Source organism: Coturnix japonica, chromosome 25, assembly GCF_001577835.2.
Source record: "Coturnix japonica isolate 7356 chromosome 25, Coturnix japonica 2.1, whole genome shotgun sequence".
Lineage (NCBI taxonomy): Eukaryota > Metazoa > Chordata > Aves > Galliformes > Phasianidae > Coturnix > Coturnix japonica.
Genome location: NC_029540.1, coordinates 2407826 through 2433505, shown reverse-complemented (window position 1 = coordinate 2433505; position 25680 = coordinate 2407826). Strand labels below are relative to the sequence as shown.

At 56.8% G+C, this 25680-nt stretch overlaps 2 protein-coding genes across 3 annotated transcripts in view; one reads left to right on the top strand and one right to left on the bottom strand.

The window, feature by feature from the left end:
- The window catches only part of CELF3 (CUGBP Elav-like family member 3), a 10913-nt gene extending 3770 nt beyond the window's left edge, over positions 1 to 7143 (top strand). Inside the window, exons 3-13 of the mRNA XM_015884696.2 lie at positions 714 to 762; positions 1295 to 1423; positions 2450 to 2529; positions 2634 to 2777; positions 3243 to 3381; positions 3639 to 3788; positions 3862 to 3927; positions 4362 to 4460; positions 4849 to 4992; positions 5504 to 5636; positions 5751 to 7143. Coding sequence (XP_015740182.1) covers positions 714 to 762; positions 1295 to 1423; positions 2450 to 2529; positions 2634 to 2777; positions 3243 to 3381; positions 3639 to 3788; positions 3862 to 3927; positions 4362 to 4460; positions 4849 to 4992; positions 5504 to 5631 — 1128 coding nt within the window. The 3' untranslated portion in view covers positions 5632 to 5636; positions 5751 to 7143. The remainder of the gene's footprint in view (positions 1 to 713; positions 763 to 1294; positions 1424 to 2449; positions 2530 to 2633; positions 2778 to 3242; positions 3382 to 3638; positions 3789 to 3861; positions 3928 to 4361; positions 4461 to 4848; positions 4993 to 5503; positions 5637 to 5750) is intronic.
- Positions 7144 to 8038: 895 nt separating this feature from the next.
- SNX27 (sorting nexin 27) lies at positions 8039 to 25414 on the bottom strand. Of its 2 annotated transcripts, XM_015884694.1 has the most exons (13): positions 25093 to 25414; positions 17369 to 17600; positions 16455 to 16647; positions 15672 to 15736; positions 15194 to 15298; positions 14700 to 14778; positions 13327 to 13487; positions 12085 to 12177; positions 11182 to 11331; positions 10892 to 11020; positions 10386 to 10445; positions 9403 to 9465; positions 8039 to 8530 (listed from the first exon to the last, which is right to left on the bottom strand). In XM_015884694.1, exons 1-13 carry the CDS (start codon positions 25365 to 25367, stop codon positions 8483 to 8485), a joined length of 1653 nt encoding a protein of 550 aa, XP_015740180.1. In that variant the 5' UTR covers positions 25368 to 25414; the 3' UTR covers positions 8039 to 8482. The 2 variants fall into 2 exon arrangements, with proteins under 2 accessions (XP_015740180.1, XP_015740181.1); XM_015884695.1 differs by lacking the exon at positions 9403 to 9465 and having other exon boundaries at positions 25093 to 25413.
- Positions 25415 to 25680: the final 266 nt, after the last annotated feature.

Genomic DNA, 25680 nt, shown 5'->3' with positions numbered 1-25680 from the left:
TTAGTAATGGGGGGGGGGATTCCTTAGCGGTGCTGGGAGCCCCTATTAGAGGTCCACCTCCCTCCGTTCTCCAGTTCCCATTCCCAGAGATTTAATCCACGGATTAAGGCGGCTATTAAAGCGGGGGGGGGGGGGGCACCATCTGGGCCTTTATGTGGGGAGTGTCGGGGAGGTTGGGGGGGGCCCACCTATCGCTTTAGCGTGGGAGGAACATGGGGGGGGTGGGGGGTGAGATGGGACAGCCCCCCCGCCCCTCCCCCACCTCCTTCAGTCGTAGGGGTTCGGGCCCCCCCCCCCGCGTCCCACCCCCCTCCCCCCCTCCGGCCTTGTCCATTGACATTGTTTATTGCAGCGCTGCTGATGTCAGCGCCGTTGCCAGGCAACGGGATGGGGAAATTGGGGATGAGTGGGCGGTTGCCATGGAGCACGTCCTCCCGTTGCCATGGTTACTGGGCATCTGCTCCCTGCGCCCCCCCCACGTTGCTCTCAGGGGGTGGGGTCAACCTCCCCCCCCCCCAACCCCCCCCTCCCCACTGTTAATGGTGTGTGTGTGTGTGTGTGTGTGTGGTGGGGAGGTGGTCGTTGCCATGGTGCCCGTTGCCTGGTAATGGGATGCAGGGCAGTGTTGCCATGGTAACACAGAGCATCTTCGGGGTACCCGGGGAGCTCTGGGGGGGGGGCTGTGTCCCCATCGCTCGCTGTGCCCCCCCCAGATGAACCGCCCCATCCAGGTGAAGCCGGCGGACAGCGAGAGCCGAGGAGGTACCGCCCCCATGTCCCCAAATGGGACCCCCCAAAGGCCACCCCACATCCCTCACAGGGCTGGCGTCAACCCCTGCCCCCCCCCACCCCCCCCTTGGGTTCCCACCCAGGGGGTCCCCACCTCCCCATTGGGGCTGCCCATCCCCATGTCCTCATGTCCCCCACACACGTCCCCATGTCCCCTCCTCCTCTTCTGCCCCTGTCCCATGGTGGGGGGCCCCAACCCTGTCCTCCTCCCATGTCCCCATCCCATGGGTGTCACCAAGTCCCTGGGGAGGCTCCAGCACAGCACTGTCCCCATGTCCCCAACCAGCAGCCCCACGAGAGGTGTTCCCTCCTGCCACAACCCCATCCCAGGGGTCTCAGCCTCTTGGTGTCCCCTGGAGAGGGGGGCACTTGTCCCCATCCCCATGGCCCCAACACCATCCCGGTCGGGTACTGGGTGTCCCCATGTCCCCATCCCGTGTCCCCATCCTGGCTGGGTGAGGGGGTTTCCATCTCAGTGTCCCGGTGTCACCGCGCTGTCCCGCAGAGGATCGCAAGCTGTTTGTGGGGATGCTCAGCAAGCAGCAGGCGGACGAGGACGTGAGGAAGATGTTTGAGCCCTTCGGGACCATCGATGAGTGCACGGTGCTGCGCGGCCCCGACGGCACCAGCAAAGGTGTCACTGTGTGGGGATGGGGATGGGGACAGGACAGGGTGGGGATGGGGATGGGATGGGTGGAGATGGGATGGGGGTGGCGAGGTGGGCAGGAGATGGATGCGGGATGGAGATGGGATGGCTGGGAATGAGAATGTGATGGGTGGGTGGGGTTGGGATGGGAGATAGGGGATGGGATGGGATGGAGTCGCGATGGGTGAGTGGGATGGGAATGGAATGAGAATGCCAATGGGATGGGTGGGGATGGGATGGGATGGGGAGGATATGGGATGGGATGGAGATGGCTGATGGGATGGGATGGGATTGGGATTTGGATGGGAGATGGAATGGGATGGAGATGGGAGATGGGATGGGAATGAAATGGGATGGTGGGATGGGATGGGGGGAGATTAGGATGGGGTTGGGGTTTGGTATGGGCGATGGAGATGGGATGGGGAGGATGGGAATAGGGAATGAGAACTGCCAGTGGGAGGAATGGATGGGTGATGGGGCATGGGATGGGATGGGGATGGAATGGGATGGAGGAGATGGGATGGGGATGGGGATGGTGATGGATGGGATGGGATGGGATGGGATGGATGGGGACATGGGGATTTGGGATGGGGATGGGATCGGAATGGAATGGGATGGATGGGGAGGGGGATGCGCGGATAGGAGATAGGGGTGAGGATGGGATGGGATGGAGATTATAGGGAAGGGGATGGGATGGGAATGGGGATGGGAAATGGGTAGAGATGGGGTGGAAAATGGGTAGGGATGGGGTGGGGATGATGGGGGTGGGGATGGAGATGGGGTGGAGAGGATGGGGATGGGGATGGGGATGGGGATGGGGATGGGGATGGGGATGGGGATGGGATGGGATGGGATGGGGATGATGATGGGGGTGGGGATGGGTTAGGGACAATGAGAGTGGAGTTGGGAATTGGATGGGGGTGGGGATGGGAATGGAGACAAGGATGGGAGCAGTCGGGGTGTATTGGGCTGGGAGGGTCTGGGCTCTGTCCCCGCTGACCCCGCTGTCCCCAGGCTGTGCCTTCGTCAAGTTCCAGAGCCACGCAGAGGCCCAGGCTGCCATCGCTGCCCTCCATGGGAGCCGCACTCTGCCAGTGAGGACCACCGACCCACTGCTAGCCCCCACCGCCCCACTGCCCTCCCCATTCACCACCAGCCCCACCACTGTCCCCGTGGGGTGACGGCCGTGTCCCCACAGGGCGCCTCATCCAGCCTGGTGGTGAAGTTTGCAGACACGGACAAGGAGCGGACCCTGCGGCGGATGCAGCAGATGGCAGGCCAGCTGGGCATGTTCAGCCCCATAGCACTCCAGTTTGGGGCCTACAGCGCCTACACACAGGCGGTAGGGGGACATGGGGGTCATGGGAACGTTAGATCCTTGGGTGTGGGGTGAGGGTGTTGTATTGTGGGATGGCTGCCCTACATGATGGTGGGATGGGGGCATTGGGGTGAGGTATGTCGGTAGGGGGTGGTCCTGGTGGGCTGGGATGGGACATGGGGTGAGCTGGTGGACCCCCATGGGGTGGGCTGGTGGGTCCCTGCATTCTGAGATGGCTGCACTGAGGAAATGGTGGAACACAACGATGGTGGATCCCATAATCCAGAATGGGGTCACCGGGTGAAGGGGGGAAATATGGCCCTGTGTGGTCTGAGATGGGACACGGGGTGTCGCGAGGAGACACTGGGTTCCCCATTTGGGCATTGTCAACCAACTGGGTGCCACCCACTGGGCCGTGGGGGTCCCACGGGGACATCACTTGGGAGGGGAACCCCATGGCCGCGCGCGGTGCCAGCTCTGTCCCCACAGCTGATGCAGCAGCAGGCGGCCCTGGTGGCCGCCCACTCGGCCTACCTCAGCCCCATGACCACCATGGCCGTCCAGATGCAGCATATGGGCACGGTCAACCCCAACGGGCTCATTGCCACCCCTCTGCCCCCATCCTCAGGTAGGTGGCACTGGGGACGTGGGGACATCAGGGGTTGGGGGTCATCCGGGGTGGGGGGATGTAGGACACGAGGGGTTGGGGACGTCGGGGTTGGGGGATGCTGGAAATGGGGAAGCCAGGGTTGGGCCCAGGTTGGATGGGGACACCAAAGATGCATCCATGTGGGATGTCCATATGGTGGCCACCAGATGGGGATCCCCCACCAGCTGGGGACAGCGCGGTGCCACTGTCAGGGTGGTGACCCTTCTGCCCCCCAGGAACCAGCACGCCGCCCGCCATGGCTGCCACGCCGGTCCCTGCCATCGCAGCCCCATTGAGTGTCAATGGGTACAGCCCGGTGCCCGCACAGCCCGCAGGGCCGCCCGCCCCCGAGGCCGTCTATGCCGGAGGGGTCCCCCCGTTCCCAGGTGCTTGCCGCCCCCCAGCCACCCCCTTGCTGCCCCCCACTTCCCCTAACGGCTCCCCTTTCTCTCCCCCCAGCCCAGAGCCCTGCTGCCCCTGCGGACCCCCTGCAGCAGGCATATGCTGGCATGCAGCACTACACGGGTGGGTGCACTGGGAGGCACTGGGATGGCATTGCATGGCACTGGGAGGGTACTGGGGGATACTGGAGGTTACTGGGAGCCAGTGGGAGAGCAATGGTTGACATTGGGAAGGCATTTTATGGCTCTAAGGGGCGCTGGGAAGCATTGGGAGCACTGGAGGGTGCTGTGAAGGCATTGCATGACATCAGGAGGGACACTGGGAGGGTGGTGGGGGGCACTGGGAGGATACTGGGGAGAGCTGCATGGTTTAGAAGGGCACATCTGGAGGGGACTGGGCTGGCACTGGGGGAAGAGTGGAGGCACTGGAAGCACTGATGGGCACTGGGAGCATTGGAGGGCACTGGGAGCACTGGCGGGACTCTGGTGGTACTAGAGGGCACTGGAATATATTGGGAAGCACTGGGCTGTACTGGGCTGACCCGATTTCCCCCACAGCTGCCTACCCTGCCGCCTATGGGCTGGTAAGCCCAGCCTTCGCTCCACCAGGGCCTCTGCTGGCCCCCCCACCCCCTCCCCAACAGCAGCAGCGTGAAGGTGAGGGATCCCCCAAGCCCTTCTGGGACCCTGAGACACCCCTCAAAACTCCCTAAAAACCTCCTGAAACCCCTCAGGACCCTCTGAGACATTGGGACACCCAAGAACCTTCCTAAGGATCCCACAATCCTGGGACCCTCTCCAAGTCCCCAGGACTCCCCTATGACTCCTCTGGGAACCTCCCCCCCCCCCAGGACCCTTTCACTCACCCAGTGGAGCTGTGCTTGGGGGGACCCATAGCCACAGGGGAGACACAGAGCGATGGTTTTAGGGTCATCCATTGGAGTCTGTGGGTGCCCCATGGATGGGTGCATGGGATTGGGTTGGGGTTTGGGGTTTTTTGGGGTGCCCAGGTCCTGTGCCCGCTGTGACGCCGCTCCCTCCGCAGGCCCCGAGGGCTGTAACCTCTTCATCTACCACCTGCCCCAGGAGTTTGGGGACACTGAGCTCATGCAGATGTTCCTGCCCTTCGGCAACGTCATCTCTGCCAAAGTGTTCGTGGATCGCGCCACCAACCAGAGCAAGTGCTTTGGTAGGGACAGGGGGCGTCATGGCAGGGGGAGGGGGACACCATGGTCAGAGTGTGGAGACACTGTGGTCAGAGTAGGGGGACATCATGGTGAGAGCTTTGGGACGTCGTATATGGGGACAAAGGGACATCACAGGTGGGGTCACCAAGGATGGAGACATGGGAACACCATTGTCATAGCATTGGGATATCATAGATGGGGACACCATGACTGGGAATATGGGGATGCGATGTCCAGGGCACAGGGACTTCACAGATGGGGTCACCATGGCCGGAAACATGGGGACATCGTGGTCAGGACATCAACACTCCATGGGGACACCACAGCTGGAGCCACCATGGCCAGGAGCACGAAGTTGTGGTGGCTGGGAATATCGTGGGCCAACGGCAGGGCCACAACATCTGCACCACCATGACTGTGTCCTCGCTGTCCCCGTGTCTCTGCTGCCCCCACACTCCCATTGTCACCACCATCCTTGTGTCCCCACTGTCCCCATGTCCCCGCTGTTCCCAGGCTTTGTCAGCTTTGACAACCCAGCCAGTGCGCAGGCGGCCATCCACGCCATGAACGGGTTCCAGATCGGCATGAAGCGCCTCAAAGTGCAGCTCAAGAGGCCCAAAGACGCCAACCGGCCCTACTGAGCCTGGTGAGCCCCTCTGGACCCCCCTAGCAGCCCCTCAGACCCATAACAGCCCCCCACCCATTTCAGGTCCCCCCCAGCCCCTCTTTTAATGCTCTTCGTGCTCTCCCCCTTCCCCAGGTCTGGAAGTGCAGCGCAGCACCCATGGGTGACCCTGATGGCGGAGCAGCCCCCCTGGGGTGGGGAGGTCGGTCCTGCCGGAGGGGGAACACAGACCCCCATACGCTCAGGAAGGATGGACCCCCCCCGGCAGGACCAGATGGATCCCCCCTCCCAGTCCATCCCAGTCCATGGGCTGAGGAGGGGGGCCCAGCACTCCCCCCCAACACCCACTGCCCTATTTAGGGTAGGGGGACTCCATTGCCCCCCAGGTCCCCGCTTGGGGTTTCTTTCTCACCAAACAGGACCAAACCCAGCCCCAAGCTGGGGACATGGGAGGCACCCCACGTTGTGGGGGAGGGGTGGAGGGCGGGGGGGACATGGCCACCTCCCCTTGTCCCCCCAAGTACCACCCCATGGGCGGCTGCGCCAGGGCAAGCGGGACCCTCTCCACACATACACTGCCACTCCGCTCTGCCCGGCCCCCACCTGCCTCAGTTTCCCCTATTCTATGGGTTCCGGGGGCTGCACCTCCCAGCATAACCACCGCTGTATGGACATGGAATGGCTGCACGTGGGATGCACCGGGATTGGGATGAACTGGGATCAGGACGCTCCAAGATTGGGATGCACCAAAATTGGAATGCACTGAATTTGGGATGCGGTGAAACCGGGATGCACCAAGATTGGGATGCTGCAAAATGGGGATGCAATGAAACTGAGATTCTGCAAGTTTGGGATGCAGTGAAACCAGGATTTCGTGCTATTGGGATGCGCCAAAATCAGGATGCACCGAATTTGGGATGCAGTGGGATCGAGATGCTGCAAGATTGGATGCATCGCATCTGGGGTACGGAGAGATCGGGATGCAGTGAGATTGGGATTTACTGATGTTGGGCTGCGTTGAGACAGAGATGTGCCAAGATCAGGATGTAACCAACACTGAGATGTACTGAGATCAAAATGCACCGAGACCGGGAGGTACCAACACTGGGATGCACTGAGATTGAGACCTACCAAACCCGAGCTGCAGCAGGATTGGGATGCTCTGCAATCAGGGCTGCATTGGGATGTGCAGCAACTGGGAGGATGGATCAACATTGGGATGCACCGAGATTGGGATGCGCTGCAATCGGGATGCACCAAAACTGGGCTGTACTGAGATGGGGATCCACCACCATTGGGACACACGGACCTCGGGGCGCACCCGACCCCACATCCCCCAACCCCCAACCACCCCCCACCCCTCCGTGCCCCACAGACCTGGAGCCCTGCAGCCCCATAGCCCCACCCGGCCCAGCAGCACCGCAGGGCCCCCCCTGTAGATAATCCCGTTGGCGGCACCGCGGGGCCGCTGCTCCCCCTCCCCTTATTGGGGGTTTGGGACCCGCTGAGTCGTTGTGGGGTGGGACGGGTGGGGGGGGTGGGAGGGGAGGGGGCGACCCCAGGAGTCGACGTCTATGGTGGCGACACCGGCGCTTAATTTATTTGCTATTTATTGCGATTCCTTTGGATAATTTAAATTTTTGATTTTTCTCTTTTTTCTCTTATTTTATTTTTCTGTCTAAAATAAAAATTACCAAAAAAAAAAAAAAAAAAATCATAATAAATCCTGGCTGATGGCAGGTTCTTTTTATGGGGTGGTTGGGGGGGGGGGGGGGGTTGTGGGTTTGTTTTTTTTTTTTTGTAGTGTTTTTTTGTGTAGGGTTTTTGTGCTTGGGTCGCCCTTCGCGGCGCTGCTGGAGCTGTCAGACGGCCCTGGGGCCCCACGGCGTTTCCTGACCTACTTTACAGAGCGCCGAGCTTTCGGTTTTCTGAAGGGAAAAAAAAAAAGGCAAAAGAACCAACAACAAAAACGACCCCCCCAAAAAATACCCAAATCACAGCGAGGCAGACGGGAATGCCACCGAGCTGCTGGTTGTGGGGGGAGAAAAGGGGTTCTGAGCCTGGGAAGGGGCAGAGGGGATGCAGGGGGGCACATAGGGCAGCTCTGAGGGCCCAGCTGTGCTCCAACAGCAGCATGAGCTTCCCACCCCATAACCCCCATTCCCACCCCTATGTCCCACCAATGATGGCCCTTTGGTCCCCAGCTGCCCCCTTTTACCCTATTGGCCCTTTGGGGTCACGCTTCGCCTCCACGGATGGAACAGCACCGAGTGTGTCAACCTTGGAGGGCCCATCCTTTATTTCTTCTTTTTCTCCTTCTATTTTTCCTTACTTTCTTCCCCCCACCCCTTTTTAAAACCATCTCTTTTTTTTTTTTTTTTTACCCCCATTTTTCACCCCTCCTCTTATTTTCCTTTCCTCTCTAAAAACTCCAGTATTTAAAACCAGAATGGTGCAGGAGGAGGGATGTGTGTGCAAAAAACCCCCCTTAAAAACAGCACAGCCGCTGCAGTAGCGCCATGTAACCTGGGGCTGTACACATCACTTTGCCATGGTTCTTTTTTGTCATTATTTTTTTGTACACATACATACATACATACATACATCCAAACAGTGCAAATGGATGAATTCGATTTCCAGCTGTAAAAAAAGATGGGATCAGAGCCATCCGTGGATGCGGGGCTGAGGGGACGGGATGGGGCCGAGCCTTCCTCAGTCCCACAAAGATGACGTTTGACAAATGGTGTTATTATTAATAATATTTAGTTTAAGGGCTTTAATACAATAACAGAATTTTTAAGTGTTAATTTGGGGGCTGGGGTTGGAGGGGGGGCAGGGAAGGGGGGTTACGTTCTGCTGTGCCGTGGTTAAGTGGCCGCATCCCTCTGCTGTGACCGCACCGTCTGGAAGATGTTCTGCAAGAGAAGAGAGAGGAGCATCAAAGGGTGGCACTGCACTGCACCCCATGGGCTGGGGGGCCATGATGTGCCCCATAGGGTGAGGACCCTGAGACGTGGTGCCCCATACGGTGCAGACCCAGCAATGCACCCCACATCGTTACCGCCGCCCCCATCTCTGCCCAGGCTTTGAGGCTGCTGCAGCTCCTCGTGTTTGCTCCAGACCTGCCCACTGCTGGAATTTTGGCCCAACCGGGGATGATTCAGCTCCAGGACGGCTCTGCCCATCTCCCTACAGCACCAAATGCCCCACAGTGCAGCCAGGAGCAAACCCATCCACAAACCCGACCTCAAGAGCTCGATGCTGCATTTTGGGCACTTCATCCGCAGCCTTTATTTCACAGGATGCAGAACCATTCCCTGCTCCACTCGTGTGGGGCTGGGGGGGATGCATCAACCAAGGCTGGGGGGGAGCTGCAAGTTGTCCCATAGAGCTGTGATATGCTTAGGGCCCAGCCAGGGGATGCTCAGCACACGCAGCCTCCACCCCACAGCACTGGGGGTTGCCCTGCTGTTATCTACAGCTCAGCATCTGTGGGGCAGAGGAAGCGGTGTGTGGGGCCGGGGGCTCCTTCTGCAGCAGTGACACCATCAAAAGGGCTCTTGGGGGTGTTCCACCTCAGTGAGCACAGCCGAGTGCAGCTCAGTGCAGGCACAGATACAGCCAGCTACAGTCACACACAGCCAGGCACGGCCACACTCCACTGTGCGCAGCAGCACAGCCTGCAGCCATGGCAGAGGAATGGAGCAGAGCTGCGTGTGCAACAGGAGCGGAGCTGGGGGAGCAGCAGAAGGCGCAGAGCTCCTGGCGGGTGCTGCAGCGCGGTTACCTTGCTGCACACCGTGTCTGTGCTGCAGTTCTGGTTATCCTTGTCTGTTGCCTCCTCCTCCACCTTGACAAGGGAAAAAGATGGGAAGGGGATAAATAAAAAATGGAGCCCGAGGGGGTGTGAGGGGAGTGAGAGGCGGATGGGAGCAGCGGGAGGGGCGAGAGCGTCACTTCTGCACAGCAAAGCAGCTCCAGCACCACTGAAACTTCCAGCCCAGCACAACCAGCAGCACTAAGCACCACTTCCAGCTCCACCTCTAGCAACCAGCACCAGAAATGCAGCTCCAGCTCCAGCACAGGAGCACCACCTCCAGCACAGCCGCAACATCAGCACCACCAGCTCTATGTCTCCATCCCACCTCTGGCCCCAGAGCTTTGGCCCCGGACCGCTGCCAGGATGCAGCCCTGAGCCACACAGAGGGTGGTGCTGAGCACAGTGTCATCTGCAGCATGACAGCAATGTCACCCAGTGGGGTCACAGAGCCCAGAGCTCATAGTTCCTATGAGGACAGGGATGTCACCCAATGGGGACCTTTAGTCCCCACTGCAGCACCTCACATCCAAGCCCTGGAGCTCCTAACTCCACAGCACAGAGAGCCCAAGGCAGAGGGGATGAGAGAACAAGAGAGCTGTATGGCACCAGCAGCCACAGCACAGGGGGCAGAGGATGGACCCACACTGACAGCATGGCTCTGAATAGAAGAGAGCCCCTTCTGAATAGCTCAGCAGCCACAGGACAGAAGATTTTGCCACCTGCAGGCGACAGCAGAGCCCACCAACCCCGGGAGCTCCTCATTGGACCGTGACACACAGCACCCTGCAGCTCTGCAAACACAGCACTGTGCTCCCAGCAGAGCCAGCTCCCCGCTCAAACACCCGCTGCTCCCTGTTCAACCCTTCTTGATTGGGGGCAGGCAGGAGCAATTGCCAGCAAAACGCTGCCATGGGAGGTGAAGGAGATTCCCTGCAGTTGCGGCTTCTTACCTCTTTCCTCCACTTCAGCTCACAGAAGACCCGCTCGAAGCACTCATGCATGTAGTTGAACTGCAAAGAGAAAGCGGGCGCAGCTCAGATCACGCAGCACCCAACGCCTGGCCAGTGCTGCTGGCTCCTCCTGGTGGCTGCATTCCCACCGCAGCGCTGGGGGTTCTGCAGCTCCCAGACAGACTTGGAGTCATGGGATGGCTGGGGTGGAAGGGACATGGAATAGCACAGAACCATGGGATCACAGTGGTTGGGTTGGAAGGGACCCTACAGGTGATACAGCTACAGAATCACAGCACACCTGGGGCAGAAGGGACCTCAAAAATCACACAACAGTGGGATCACAGAGTGGCTGGGTTGAGAGGGACCTTAAGAACCACAGAATGTCTGTGTCTCTGCCAAAGGTGTTGAAGGTCACTGCTCCCAGGATGGATGGGAGTGACACCACTTCACCCGGACACGGAGCAGCTTTGGCTTCTCAGACCTGTAGGAATGGGGCTACTTACGTAGGGGGTGAAGATTTTAACCCATCGAGGTTTCTTCTCTCCTCGAGCGTATTCAAAACAAAAGGCCATTCCCTCTTCATCTGTGTCCCACCGCTGCATTTCATCCCATTCAAATGCTATTACCTGGTTCTAAGGGGAGACAAAACCCAGGTGAGCCCCTGGGGAGCAGAGGGGGTTCGAGACACATTGGGTGGCAAAGTGAAGCCACAAGCAGAAGGTCAGGGATCACAGCCCTGAGCTCTGGGGCTTCTTACAGAGCTATGGGGCTGAGTCCGGAGCTGTGCTCTCACCTCCAGCTGTCCCTCCTCGGTGCAGGCGTGGAGTTTAAAGTGCTTAATGCTGATGGCCGTGATCACGTGTCCCTTCCGCCGAGAGTCACAGGAGCAATGAGGGAAGATGATCTCGTTGTAACCCTCACACGTCCGCAACATGTTTAAATACTGAGGAGAGAAAAGGGGCATGTTGGCCAGGTTACATCTTGGGATGGGGATACGGCCCCCTCAGAACCCTGCAGCCCTGCACAGGAAGGCTGGGAACCCATGGGCAGCAGGGCTGCCCAAAGTGTGTCCCCATCCAAGGGGTTCCCTAAAGGTGCCCCCATCCCAGGGCTCCCCAACTGGGCTCCATCCAACGACTTCCAGGACTGTGATTTCTCATTGCAAGGGAAGGTTTTCATGGAGCAGAACCACAACATGTGAGAGGGGGACACGGAGGCCAAGAGCCATATCTCCCTTTGGAGCTACAGGTGATCCAGTGCAGGAAGTGTCTGCTTACTGATCCTTGTGTTGGTTAATCATTAAGAGCTTATCAGCATTCTGGGTTACTCTTCCCACTGTAGTAACCCAGGTCCACGCTGGGGGATGTCAGAGCTGTGTATGGACTGGCTGTGGGACCCCAGTGTGGGCTGAGCCCTGGACTTCTGCCAGGCTACAAAGAAATGAAGGCACAGGAGCACAGCAGCTGCACTGCAAGCAGCTGGGGCCTGCTCCTCTTTGTGAGGCCACCTCTGGAGCTTTTGGGGACAGAAAAAGAGCTTTGCCTCTTGATGACTGGGGAGCAGCAGCTGCCCCTGGAGGGCTGCAGGGGAAGGACTGCTACGGTCACCTTTCAGCACAAGGTTTTGTGGCTGCTTGGAGTGGTGCTGGGTAAGGTGCTGCAAGGAGGAAACAAGCAGGACAGGTGGGACAACTCACCATGACCATCTTCCTCTGCTCACACAGCTTCTGTAGCTGGTAGGATTTCTCCTCTGCTTTGATGTAGCCTTTCTTGACATCATCAACAGCCTTCAACAGGAAAAAGTTAAAAAAAAAAAAAAAAAAAAAACAAAAAAAACCCAGCAGTCAGACTGCAGATCCCACCAGCACATCCCAGGGCCATCAAGAGCCCCTGAGCACCATGCAGGAGGACACTGGAATAACATCCCCTGGAGGAAAAGGATGGACCTGGACATCTGGCTTGGCATCCTGCTTTTGCCTTTGGGTGTCCCCTGGCTTTTGCCCACCGTGCTGCTGGAAGGCAGCACTGGCATGGAATCCTGTGTTACCCTTCAGACTGAGCAGCCCTTCCTTCAACCCTATGCACCCCAAGTTCTGCCTGGTGGCTCCCAAAGTTCCCAGTCAACATAAGAGCCAGTCTAGGAAATCACACAGCTTGCCAGCAGCTATCTTTCATTCAGTTTCTACCAGGGGCCGGTACTGGCTCAGTCTGGAGTGTCAGGAAAGCATTTCTGGTGGTGGAGATAGACAGAGCAGCACCCATCTTACTGAAGTAGGCAGATATCTACCTCTGGGCTGGTCATCCTAGCCTGGCTTTCTACAGTCAAGGGAGAACACGGCTCTTCTCAGGCTCACTTCATCCTATAGGGCAGCAGCATAGGAGGGGGCAGGTGAAATGACAGAAACATTGTAGTTCCTCAGAGCAGGGAAAAATCTGCTCCCCCGCTGCCCATAGACCTCATAGAGAGCTGGGGAAAATATCCCACCCACACGGGATCCCTCAGCTCACCCTGGGAAGGGGCAGCATGGAGAGCTGCGTGAGTCCCCCATACAGCCCCAGCCAGCAGGACGCACCCAGGCCAGGCACTGCTGCTCCTCAAAGCCATCCAACCAAGGAGAGCAGTGGCTGCAGCAGTTGTGGGAGCCAGACTCTTGGCTGCCAGCAGTTCATAGACTCATTAAGGGTGGAAGAGACTCCTAAGATCATCGAGTACAACCCCAACCCACCCCACTGTGCCCACAAACCACGTCCCAGAGTGCCGCATCTCTGCAGTTCTTGAACCCTTCCAGGGGCCGTGCCTCCCCCTGCTCCCTGGGCAGCTGTTCCAACACACCACCATTCCTTCAGGGAAGATATTTTTCCTGATAGGCAACCTGGGTTGGCTTAACTCTAGCAAAAAGCTGCAGCTCTCATCCAGGGAGCTCTTAGGTACCCAGCAAATGGAAGAAGTAGGTGGCTACCAAGTCACTGTCATTGAGAAGAGCCTCCTCCTCTGTTGTGAAGAGCCATTTCCGGATGGTCAGGCACGTCCCCGGCACCGCTGAGGTGTAGTTCTGCACGTAGAGTTTGTGGGGAAATTCATTGGGTGCCAACTTGCGCACTGCAAGAAGCAGAGGGCACAGGGATGAGCTTAACTCAGCACCTGCTTCTGTGGTGCTGGATCCTGCTGGTCCCCTGCAATGGCCTCTAGGACACAGACAGGAATGTCACCTCAACACTTCACCCTGTATGACACCACAACAGCAGTGAGGGGCATCTCTGGGTGTCCAGCAGAGCACACGGGGCACACGCTGCCATTTCTCTGCATTAACCTAAATGAAGCAACTGGGACTCCTCGCAGCACTGCCCGTAGCCAGCCCTGTGCTCAGAGCTTCACCATGATGGATTGAGGAAGGGTATGGCCACCACTGCACTGCAGGTAGATCTAACAGCTCCCAGGGAAATTAAATGGAGCCTATACAGACAGGAATAAATGGGGATGTTCTCAGTGAGTGTCCAGAAGCTGCAAGGAAGGTAAGTTAAGTGGAGTTTTTGCTTTTCAGAGTGAAGAGCACAGCGCTCAGGGATGAGGAATTAATAGCTGTGGTTGGAGCCTGTGTGATGTTGTGCCAGCACAGCCCTGTCCCACTGCTAACACCTGGAAACAAAGGTACCTGGCTGGGAATGAGAAATAGGCTCAGCTCAGAACCCAGCACAGGGGAATACAATCCCATCGCTCCCACTCAGTGGTGCAGCTGTGACGCTGGGGACAACACTGGTTCAGTGAACCCACTGTGAAGCTGGGGGAGATCAGAGCTTGCCAAGGCCTGGCAGCCCCCAGCACAAGCTGGCCTGGAAGGAGAGTATTAAGTGTCAAAATCCCACGTTCCAACCCCAAATCCCATCAGACACCGAAGGACAGATGAGATGATGAGCAGCAGCTTGCAGCCCGTTGCAGCCTGGACCCAGCTCTACATGTGCACAGAGCACATCCCATCTCCTCTGCAGCCCCCCTGCACTGAGATGCTGCTTGTGTCCGATCTCCAGCTGTGTTTCAGTGATGCTGGCCACCACCTCCCTCTGAACCAAAGTAAAATGTATCTCAGCTAAACAAAAGTGTCTCCTTAAACTGCCTAGGAACAGGAAAGTCAAACAGCAGCAAAAAAACAAACAAACACCAAAAGCCATCAGATTTTGAGGGCTCCCCATTATCAGCACTGTGCCTGCCCGGTTCCTCCAGGGCTCTTGGTTCTGTGAGCACAGATAAGAGCTGCAGGAGTGCCCTCGGGCTCTGCCAGCTCTGCCTTGGCTGCTGCTGGCTCCTGGCACTTACCGAAGGAGTGATTGATCACTTCAAACAAGGCGAAGTAGTTGGCGGTAATGCTGTCCATTCCAACTTTAGCAGCCACGGCCTGGAGAGTAACCAAAGGGAAGGTGGGATGAGCAGGAGGGCTGGGCCAGCTCTGCGTGGGCTGCCCCCGAGCACTGCCTACCCCGAGCTGCTCACACCAAGGAGAATGGGTGCTGGATGCACACAACTGCTGTGCCAGGCACACTGTGTTACAGCCACGGTGCTCGCAGCCATCCACCAGCTTTAAAATGTTATCAGGGACAATTAATTCAAGCCCTGCTCCATCCTTGCAGCCAAGCCAAGTAAATGCTGTCTCAGCGCAGTGTGAGGTCAGGGCTTGCCAGTTCCCACCCTCCCTGCTACAACACTGATGCTCAGGAGGGGCAGAGGAGCCAGTGGGCACCTCCAGGGCCTCAGGGAACACATGGATCACATTCATCACTCATGTTCAAAAGAAAGGCAATAAAGCAGCCCACCTGGTACACCTGGTCTGTAGTGCTGTTCTTTTTGACTCTGACTGTCACTGTTGTTATGTCTGGTAGCGCTACCCGGAGCTCCACGTCTGAGACACCATTGTAGTTCTGAAGAAAGGAAGAGGACAGGAATCAGTGAGGCCCTCGGCTGAGGGGCTTTGGGGGGGTCACCCCTCCAAGCTCAGGCTGAGCTGAGCCATGAACTCCATGGACCAAGTACTGATTGTCTTTCATTGCTAATTAACGTGGTCATTTGCACACCATCACACCCAACAAGCCTCCACAATCCCTTTTCAGACTGCAACGGGGAATTCTGAAAGAAGCAGCGGCCTGATCAAACAGGGGACAAGAAGCCCATGGCAGGGCTCAGGTGGCAGCCTTGTTTTAATGCTGTTGCTTTCTACATGGCTTTGGCAGTGTCCCTGCTCCCCAGCGCAATCTCTATCAGAGCAAAGCTGCAGCATGCTGCCCTCATGCCTACCTCATCCGACTCCGACAGGAACTCCTGCATGATGTCACTCTCTCCAATGACACGGATGGAGCACACTGCAGGACAGAGCACAGGTCAGGGGCCTACCCCGGGGAAAGGCAGCTGCCCCTCCAGGAGCTGCCCAAAGGACAGGGCGACAATGCAGGCAGCCAAGAGCAGGGAGAGCCTTCTCTAAGTGAGCTGGGGCTGGTGGGCTGGCACTAAGCAGAGAGCGCAGCAGTGATGGGTAGATCATCACGTGAGATATTCCCACTGGGCAAAGCCCAGGCTGCAGGCAGTCGGCCAACGGGAGGTTTCAGCTGTACTTAAAAGCGGTGTAAGGATTTCATAAATAGTTATTCCAGAGGGAATGGAGCTATTTGGGAATTCAGGTCAAGTTCAGGAAATAATCTGGAGCTGAAGCGCATCGTGCTGCACCCAAATGCGACCAGCCTGCCCCTTCCTGCAGCCAGGAGCAGGAAGATGAATGAGCTGTGTGGGGTGGGGAGAACCTGACCTACATCCCACTGTGGGGCTCACAACGTGATGGAGCTCAGCACTTCAGCCATAAAAGTTCTGTCTGAATGTGGGGGTAGAAGAGCCCTGGAACTGAGCCCAGAGAGGCATGGGGGAGTTTCCTTCTCTGGAAAGATTCAAACCCACGTGGATGTGACCCTGGACAATGTGTAGCAGGGAGCTGCTTAAGGGCTGGGCTGGGGGATCTCCAGAGGTCCCTTCTGACCCCTGTGGTTTTGGGACTGTGATTCCGTGCAGTTCCTGCTCTCAGCTCCATACCTTTCTCCAGGTACTCCTCCAGCCCTCGCCGCCGGGCATCCAGCTGCTGTTCCGAAAGGGAAAAGGGCCACTTTCCAGGGAGACGTGGGAAGGTGAAATTGGCAAATTCCCGCTTCAGGTTCTGGTGCAGGATGGCAAACTCACGGTACCGCTTGGAGCAGAGCTGCCGACCGGCCATGTAAACGTTGTACACCTGAGGGGGGCAGAGAGAAGCAGCTCAGAGCACAGCCAGCAGGGTTTGAGCTGTAATGAGAAGTATGGTTCAATGCTTCCAGCACCACCTTGAGAGAGGAAATGCTGGGACAGGGCCAGGAGGTGCAGAGAGCAGCAGCTCCAGCACAGAGGTTTCTCTGCTCCCCTACAGTCTCCCAGCACCAGCCCTTCACCCTCCCAGCAGCAAAGCCCCAGCTGAGCTCTGAAGCAAATGAAGAGGTCTCTTCCAACCCCTATGGTTTAAAGTTTCCCCCAGCAAGGGCAAGAAGCAAGCACAGGGCGGGCAGGAAGACGGCTCTGAGGTTTGCAAGCTGGGCACCTTTCTTTAATTAATTTTCCCCCATAGTCTCCAGAGACAAAAAGGTGATGGAAGAGAAAAGCAACTCCCCAGATGGGAAGCAGCACATCAGGACATCTGCTCCCCCTCACCTCAACACTTGGTGTAAAACAGGAGTTCAAACATGAGCAAAAGCTCACATGAGAAAACTATGGCTCATCTTCTATACTAGTGGTATTAATAAAAACGTTTGCAGCACACAAGAAATAACTGCAAAAGAATAACCAAACTCAGGCTAAATAAGTCTGCGTCAAAAGCAGGCAATAATAAATTAATGATATTAAAGGCACAAAGGGACCACTGCCACCCGCTGTCCACAAGCAGTACATGAGCTCATGGGAAGCACCATCCAGCCAGTACCAACCACAAACTTCTCTCCATTCTGCTCCACGTGCTTGTAGGTGGGGATGGAGATGGGCACGGCCTGCTTCTCTGTGTAGTCGTAGAAGGACTGCCCCAAGGAGTCGTCACTGGGGTCGAGGTTGTCAGCCTCATGGGGAGGCACTGACAGCACCGTCAGGATCAGCTCCTTCTCCCCAGCACGGATCAGGTCCACCACCTGCTTGTGTGTTGCTCCTTCAACGTTCACACCGTTCCTGTAAGACAGTGGGGAGACGTCAGCAAAGCCAAGAGGACACCCAGAGCCAGCCCAGAAATCCAGCACGGATCTGCCTCCCCACCAGCAGAAGGTAACTGACATCTCCATGGCTTCAGCACCCTTCCTACAGTGGGTTACACCAGCAAGAGAGAAGCAAGAAAAGCACACAAAAAAAAACGCCCAAAAACAACCCACGTAGTTCCCATGTTAAAACTCTGCAAGTTCTGCTTCGGTGGGAGCAGCTCTGCAGCTCAACTCTGCCAGGAAGCAAGCAGAGCCCAGCTGCACCGCTCTGCTCTCACGACATGGGGTTTAAGCTACAACCATTTCTCCTACTGACAGTTTATTGGGTTATTTGTTATGGTACCTTGTTCAGGAGCTTCCAGCACAGCCAGAAGATCTTTAGGGGCTTTGCAGAGCCAGAGAATGCTTTAGATTGGAAGAGACCCTTAAAGCCTGTCCCGTTCTAACCCCTACAACTGGGAGGGACACCTGCGTGGGTCAGGCTGCCAGAGCCACATCCAGCCCACCCTGAGCACCTCCAGCTGTGGAGCAGCCACTCAGCCCCACTGAATCACACATTGCTCACATAGGACCAGCTCTGAAGCCAACAAGGTTCATGCATGTGAATATCTAAAACAGGTTTCGTAACACAGAACTGCACAGATGTTTGTCCCATGAACATGAAGTGACAGAAGAATGGGGGAAGAAAACACTGACTGCCCAACACACACCATTCTGCTCAGGCAAAAGCCTCCTCTGGAGCCTCTACAGATCCAAAACATCAAAAAGATTTCCATACATCTGAGCTGTAGCATCCAGAGGAACAAGAAAGAGAAAGGAACAAGAAGGGGAAAACAGCCTTGCATGCACAGAGGGCATGGGGAAGTCATTTGGGGAGCTGCTGTTCCCACCCCAGACCCAGCACCCACAAGACAAGCACATCTGCTGCACTGTCAGGCAAGGAGACCAGTGTTCTCCCATGTTCTTTTCAGCCCAACAGCTTTGCTTTCTCCCAGCAGTTCTGCCACAGCAAAAGCACATCCCTGAGCCCGGCCCTGCTCCACCCAGACTGTGGGAGCTGGGCCCTGAGCACCTCTGTGCTGCAAAGCACGCCCTGGGAAGATGTTGTTTTGAGAGTGGTCCATAGAGAACCACTGTGTTCCCTTCCAGACGTGAGGATGAGCCTGTTTTTCCTCCTGATAAGAGCTACACTTTGTAGCAGGACTCCACAAACTCTGCTCCGAGTCTGGCATCCAAAGCATTCCCTGTGTAAACAGCTGCAGGCAGAGCTTTGCCCTGAGTCCAGTCATACTCCTGAGGGGCTGCCGGGTGCCCAGAGGTGATGGGAGACCCCCCAGCATTGGGAACAAGCCTGGAACTTACTGGAGCAGCCTGGGAGAAGCTGCAGATGCTCCAGATTCTTTGTGATAAGAGAACCCGAGAGCCACACTCAGCTCTTCCAGTGGAGTAACGAGGTGACAGAGCTCAGAATTGGGAAAATCCCCTTCTCATCGCAGTGGGATGGTGCCATTCCTCACTGGCACACAGCGCCCTGCAGGAAGCAGCACTCGTGTTCGTTCCAGCTGAGAGAGGCTCACGTGCTGCTCACTCACTGCAATGGGAGATTGCTTCCATTCAGTGGAATTAAAGTCAGGCTGCAAAGACCTCCAGCACTGCTGCCCGTGTGACCCACAGCAGGACTTCTCCCTGTAAGCAGAGGCTGACAGCCCTGCTCACCTCGGTGTTTCAGCAGCCGAGCCCCCACACAGGGCAAGGGCAGCTCTGCAACGGAGTCACCATAGCAACTCTGCCTGCAGAAATCCTCCACAAACCTTGGGGAGAAAGGGGATGGGAAAGGAGCTGCTGTGTGCAGAGCTGCAGCAGTGGGTGAGGTGAGAGGAGCCACAAACATGCCGACAGCCCCGCATGCTTTTGCTGGGATGCTCAGCTGCTTTTCTCTTTGAGCTCCTGCTTCCATCTGGAGGCAGCAGAACTCAACTCGCAGGTATCACCCACACCCTGCCCAGGTGCTCAGCCCAGCTTCAGCCTCCTGTCCAGCTCTGGGGGATGCCGAGCAGGCCTGAGGTAAAAGCACATGGTCAGAAAGGTTGGAAAAGACCCCCAAGATCATTAAGTCCAACCACTGACCCATCGCCATCATCGTGCCCACCCACAGGATCACAGATTCATTACAGGATCACTGAGTCCAACCACCATCACAGCCCAGAGTGCACAGCTCAGCTCTGCATGGGAAGGGCCAAAAGGAGAACTCTGCTCACTGCAAACCACAGTGGGACAGAGCTCAGAGAGCAGCTTCCCCTGTGAGGTCACCTCTCCAGCCAAAGGCAGATGTGGCAAATCAGGAATGGGAGGTCCTGCCCCTTCCACTCCCAGACGCTGATCATTGAGCCTTCGTCAGTACCCAGCTTCCTCCTCACCTCATGGAGCAGAAGGGACCCACAGACATCACCAAGTCCAAGCCCTGAGCACACTGTGCTCCACAGGGCCATCAGCAGAGCTGTTATGGAGCCAGGACCGAGGCACTGTGCTGTGAGCTGAGGCATGCACTGCTGCCACCAACACATCCACCCACCCGTCAGGGCTGCCCAGTGCCTGCATCCTCCTGGGTCCCTTCCGACCTGGGATATTCTGTGATTCAGAGAGCAATGGGATCCCAGCACGGTTGGGTTGGAAGAGACCTACAGACCATAGACCTGCAGAATGGTTGGGTTGGAAGGGTCTTCACACCCCCAGCCCTACCCCTACCATGAGCTGGCTGCTCCCCACACACTCAGGCTGCTGAGGGTCCCATCCATGGCCTGGAGCACCCACAGCCTCATTGCCCTGTGAGTAAAGGATTCCATCCTCACATCTGACCCAAATCTTCCCTCCTTCACTTTAAAACCAATGACCCCAATTCTTGGGATATCCCACATTAAATCCCAAGGATGTAGCAGAACTCCCAAAACACCAACACTAAGGAACCTGCACCACACAGAAGAGCATCTCAGTTCTCCCATTTATGCACCGAATGACTCATTTTCTGCGAAGACTTCTAGTTTCCTGACCGCCTGCCAAGAGAAGACAAGGAAATGGGCTGTGGAAAGCCTGCATGATGCTGCCTTGAAGTGAGGACCTCCCTTGAGATGATGGCTTCCAACCTCCACCACCCAGCGCCTCTTCCAGCTCTTGACCCTCAGCTCCAGGACAGAACTCAGGGCACCCCCAGGCAGCTCCATGCACTTCTGCTTCTCCTGCAGTTCTCACCAGTCATGGGTGCAGCGATGCACTGCTCCCTGCTCTGGGAAGGGCAGTTCTTTCCCCATTTCTTATCACACAAATGCTCTTCCTAGATGGAAGCCAGCGTTCCTTTTAAGGCTACAAAACCCAGATCTCACTCAGCATTACTTCAAACATAAATAACCCTCAGAAGAAATCGCTGAGTACGGTTCCAGCAACCATTCCCACTCCTCCTGTGCAGAATAAAGCAGGAACCTGGGAGAACAACCACTTCCACAGCAGCCTCTCAGGACACCTTAAGGCAGCTTTAATGCCCCCACGCACATTTACAGGCTCTGCTCTAGCAAACTGCAGCGCTGCCATTCAATCACCTGCTCCAATTACATGAGCAACGATGCCTTGCAAATGAACGCTTCTTAAGCACTCTGAAAGGAGGCAAAGAACAGCAATGCTTCAGATGGTCCGAAACTAAATATCACTTAAAAGAAAACAAATATTGACTTAACACATAGCCTTGCTGAAAGAAAGGAAAAGCATTTTTGGAACTCAGTGGTCCTTTGGGTCTCTTTCAACCCAAACCATCCTACAATGATCCTACAGACACTTCAGAGGCCCAACCTGTATCAAATACAATGGCAGGCAGCTCCCACAGCAGCTGCAGCAGGAGCAAGAATCAAAACCAATAACCTCAGGTGCCCTGAGAGCAGCCAAGCATCGGGACAGACAGACCTCCAAGAGCTCCAGGGCCAGCACTGAGCTGGAGTTTTGGGCACAGCCTCGTTGGCCAAAATCAAAGCAAGGATTTGAATTGGTTCATGCAGACCCCAACAAACCCTCTTTGAGGGAAGTTCAAGCAGGAATGTTGAGAACGGAGAGGGAACGATGGGGAAAGGCACACAAGAAAAGCAGCGTGGGATGCTGAGCATGGCACGTTGCCTCTATGGATGGAGCAGAGGCAGCAGATATGGGGCTGAATTTCTCCAGCTTCAGTAATTAAACTCATCCCCACGAGCACACAGAGCATTCTGTCGGAATAGACTGCAGAAGTGTTAAGCCAGGGCAGATAAAAAGGTTCTCTCATTTATTTAATTGCACGCTTAATGGGAAAGCCAGCAAGCGAGGGCTCTTCATTTACCCACCGCTGTTATCTCACTCAAGGAAAGAGATCCATTTGCAGTCTTTTCCTTGGACGTCCCTCGAGCTCTGTGCACAGCAAGGGATGGGACCACACTGAGAACCAGGGAGCCCAGAGGAAAAAGAAAGGACGTTCCCCGAGCCACGTGAGGTTAAGCAGACATCCATAAAGCCTCTGGTCCAGGTAAGCCTGCTGACTGCTCCGTAAGGTGATTTTCTGGCATGAGCAGCACAACGCTGCCCTGTCCTTCCTGCTGACAGCTCTGTGCCTCCCCAGAGCAGCACTGGCTTCTTCTGGCTCATACTGACAGGCAACATCCGACTTTGGGCCAAGAAGACGGAGTTTCATTTCCTTCAGGACAAAGCTGGTCCGTGGCAGTGTCAGCAGCCCCAGGCTCTGCACAGCCACGTGGTCTTGTCGCCTGTTAAAGAGCTGGTTGGGCAATGCCATGCCAAAGACTTAAGAGAAAAAGTGGAGAAAGCCTATTAACAAAACACCAAACATCTCTCCTGTTCTGCAGGACAGACGGCACTGCACCTGAACCAGGGTCTCACTGAGCTCCCTTTTACCAACAACCACATCCTTGTCAACTCGTTCTGAGCCAGCTCCCTGCAGACAGAGTTAGCAGCAGTGCAGAGCTCCTCCCCGCCGAGATTAGTTATGATTGTCATTCAGGGTGATAATCAAGAACTAAATGAGCTCTCATTGTCTGACTCCAATGCCCTCAACACCCACAAACACACAACGAGCTAAGGAGATTAGAGAGCACGCCATGGCTGCATTGCAAAATCAACCTTGGAAAGCAAGAGCTGCACTTTAGGTATGGGAGTGTAGAATGGATGGTGAGAAAGGACTGTGAGAGCACAGGGACCCAAAGAAAACCTCCAGACCACACCTTGGGCAGAGCATGGAGCAAGATCTGTGTCCCATAGCCCTGTGCAAGCTGCTCACAGAGCCTGGAGCCCCGTATGGCACAGCGCAGAGGAAACCAGAGCTATTTTTGGAGGCTGTTTTATTGTTTCCTGCTCGACTCACGAGCACACTTGGACTGACTGGCAGGAGCTGGGTTTTAATCAATGCCCGCGTCCTGCTGAACACACAGGCAGCGTAGGGCTGGCGAGCTGACTGAGGCATCCCAGCTAATGAATGTGACAGTTGATACGGGGAGAAGGTGAAAGCCAACCTGATGGAGCTACAAGATGAGCCACGGGGAAATGAGGAAGTGGCTTCACCCTGGAGATGGGCAGGGAGAGGAAATCCCATTCCTTAGCAAGATGGAACAGGCTGCCCAGAGAGGTGGTGGGGTCTCATTTTCTGGAGATACTCAAACCCACCTGGATGTGATTGTGCTGCAGGGAGCTACTTCAGGGGATCTACAGAGGTCCCTTCCAGCCCCTACACTTCTGTGTCTCCTTCACACAGCACGTTTTAAGCATCTCCCACAAGGCAGAGCTCCAGCCTGACACCTTACAACGCATACAGCCATTTCCCTGGGTCAATAAGAGCTGCTCTCACGTCGCTCCTCCAGGTGCACAATTCAGCTCCAAATGCTTCTGCTGCACAGAAAATCAAAGCAGGATGGATTTGGGTCACTGGGAAGAGCAGCACTCAGGGCCTGCCGCAGGGCACAGCCACCTCCAGCCCCGCACTGTCCTTCAGAGCCCAGCAGCAAAGCATTCCTGCTGCTGGGAAATCCCTGTAATTAATAAGTAATTGAGCTTAACCAACTCAGCACCGAGTACAAAGGTGTAGGGAACAGCAGTGACTGCTCAGCACAGGCAGAACCAACCCAAAGAGGTGCACGGCGATGTGCCCGTTTTTGGTCCCACCAAATCAACACTGATGAGATTTTTTAGGAAAGAGAAAGGTTTCAACACACCGAAGCATTTCTATGGCAAGACATTCCCTGTAATTCCTGCAAGGGACAACAAAGGGGTCAGGATGTAACCAGCACCAGTTCAACCCCGTCCCCCTGGCGCCCATACGGACCCCAAAGCTGCACCTAAACACGTTGCTTGAGGGAAGAATCCCCACACACCATAAAGAAAGGGAACATAAAACGTCAGCACAGCAGAGATGGAGACAGTATCCACACACCCCAAAGATCTCAGGGTTGCCACTGGTGCAGCACCCCCTGAATTGTCCCTAAAAGCCTCACGGGGGGTAGAGAGGGGCAGCCCCCTGAGTGCTTCCAGTGCAAGGAATGGGGCACAGCCCCACAGAGAGCCCTATGAAGGGACAGCAGGCTCAGACCCCACCTCGGGGTGCACACAGCACTCCCTAATGATCCCCCATGAGGTGTGGGGAGCCCCAACCGGCCCTATATCCTGGTGGGGAACTCCCACCCTCCAACCCCTCAAAGACTCTCACCCAAAGCACCCTCCCCTGTGAAGCACGGGGTACCTGAATCAGCCCCATAACTCCCCCAACAGCTTCAGTTCAGAAATGGCCCAGACCCCACAACCCCTTCTATACGTCCCCAAACTTCAGTGAGGCTCAGTCCCCTCAGGACCCCCCGCAAACCTCTCAGGACCTCTGTATGACCCCCTCAGGAATTAATTCCCCTAATGCCCTTCAGAACCCCTGAGGCCCCTCAAACCCCTCTATGATTCCTCCTCTCAGGTTCCACCTCATACCCCGCAGCTCACTCAGAACATCCCCTCCAATTCCCCAGACCCTTCAGAACCTCCTCGAGACCACCCCCAAACTCCTTATGACTTCCCCTCAGCCCACTCAGGGTGCCACCCCAGACCCCCCAGGACATCCCCACAACCTCTCAGAATCCCCCCAGAACCCATCAAGGCCCATCCCAAACCCCGCAGCCCACTTAGGACACCTTCAGCCTCATCAGGGTCATCCCCAAACCCCCTCAAGACACCCCTCAGCCCCAGGGGCCCCGCTCAGGATCCCCTCAGCCACCCCAGACCCCTCAGAACCCCCCATTTCCCTCACGACCCCATTTCCCACCCCCGCTCAGGACCCCCTCAACCCACACCAGAGCTCCCCCCGGATCCCCAAACCCCCTCAATACCGATGCAGCCACCACACCCCCCCTCACACACACTCCCCTCCCCCGCAGCCCAGGCCCGGCGGCGGCCCCCCCCGTACTCACACCTCCAGGATGCGGTCTCCTTTACGGACCCCGGCCCGGTCGGCCGCCCCCCCGCCCAGCACGGCGCTGACGTGCTGCAGCGGTGCGTAGAGCTCGCCGTTGATGCTCCGCAGCTGCCCGCCCTCGCTCACTTGGCCCCGCACGTTGAAGCCGTATCCGGATTCGGATTTCACGATGCGGACCACCCGCGGTCCCCCCGGGGCTCCTTCATCGCCGCCGTTCCGCTGCGGGGCCGCGGCCGAGCGCGGCGGCCCTTCACCCTCCTCGTCCGCCATCTTGGCGAGCAGCACCGGTCCGCGCCGTCACACTCGCGGCTCCTTCTCGGCCACCGTACGCGCGAAGGCTGATGGGAAACGTAGTTCTAAACGCCGTAGAGCGCGACGGGGCGCGGGGGGTGATGGGAGATGTAGTTCGCCGCTGGGCATTGTGGGAGCTACGGAGCGACGCTGTCGCCTAGGCAACGGGGGTTGGGGGGGGAAATGAGAGCGGTCTGCAATGGGGCTGTGATGGGACGAGGGGAAGCGGCTTCCGACTAAAAGACGGAGATTTGGGCAGTGAAGGAGGAAGGGGGCTGTTATGAGAGGGGCA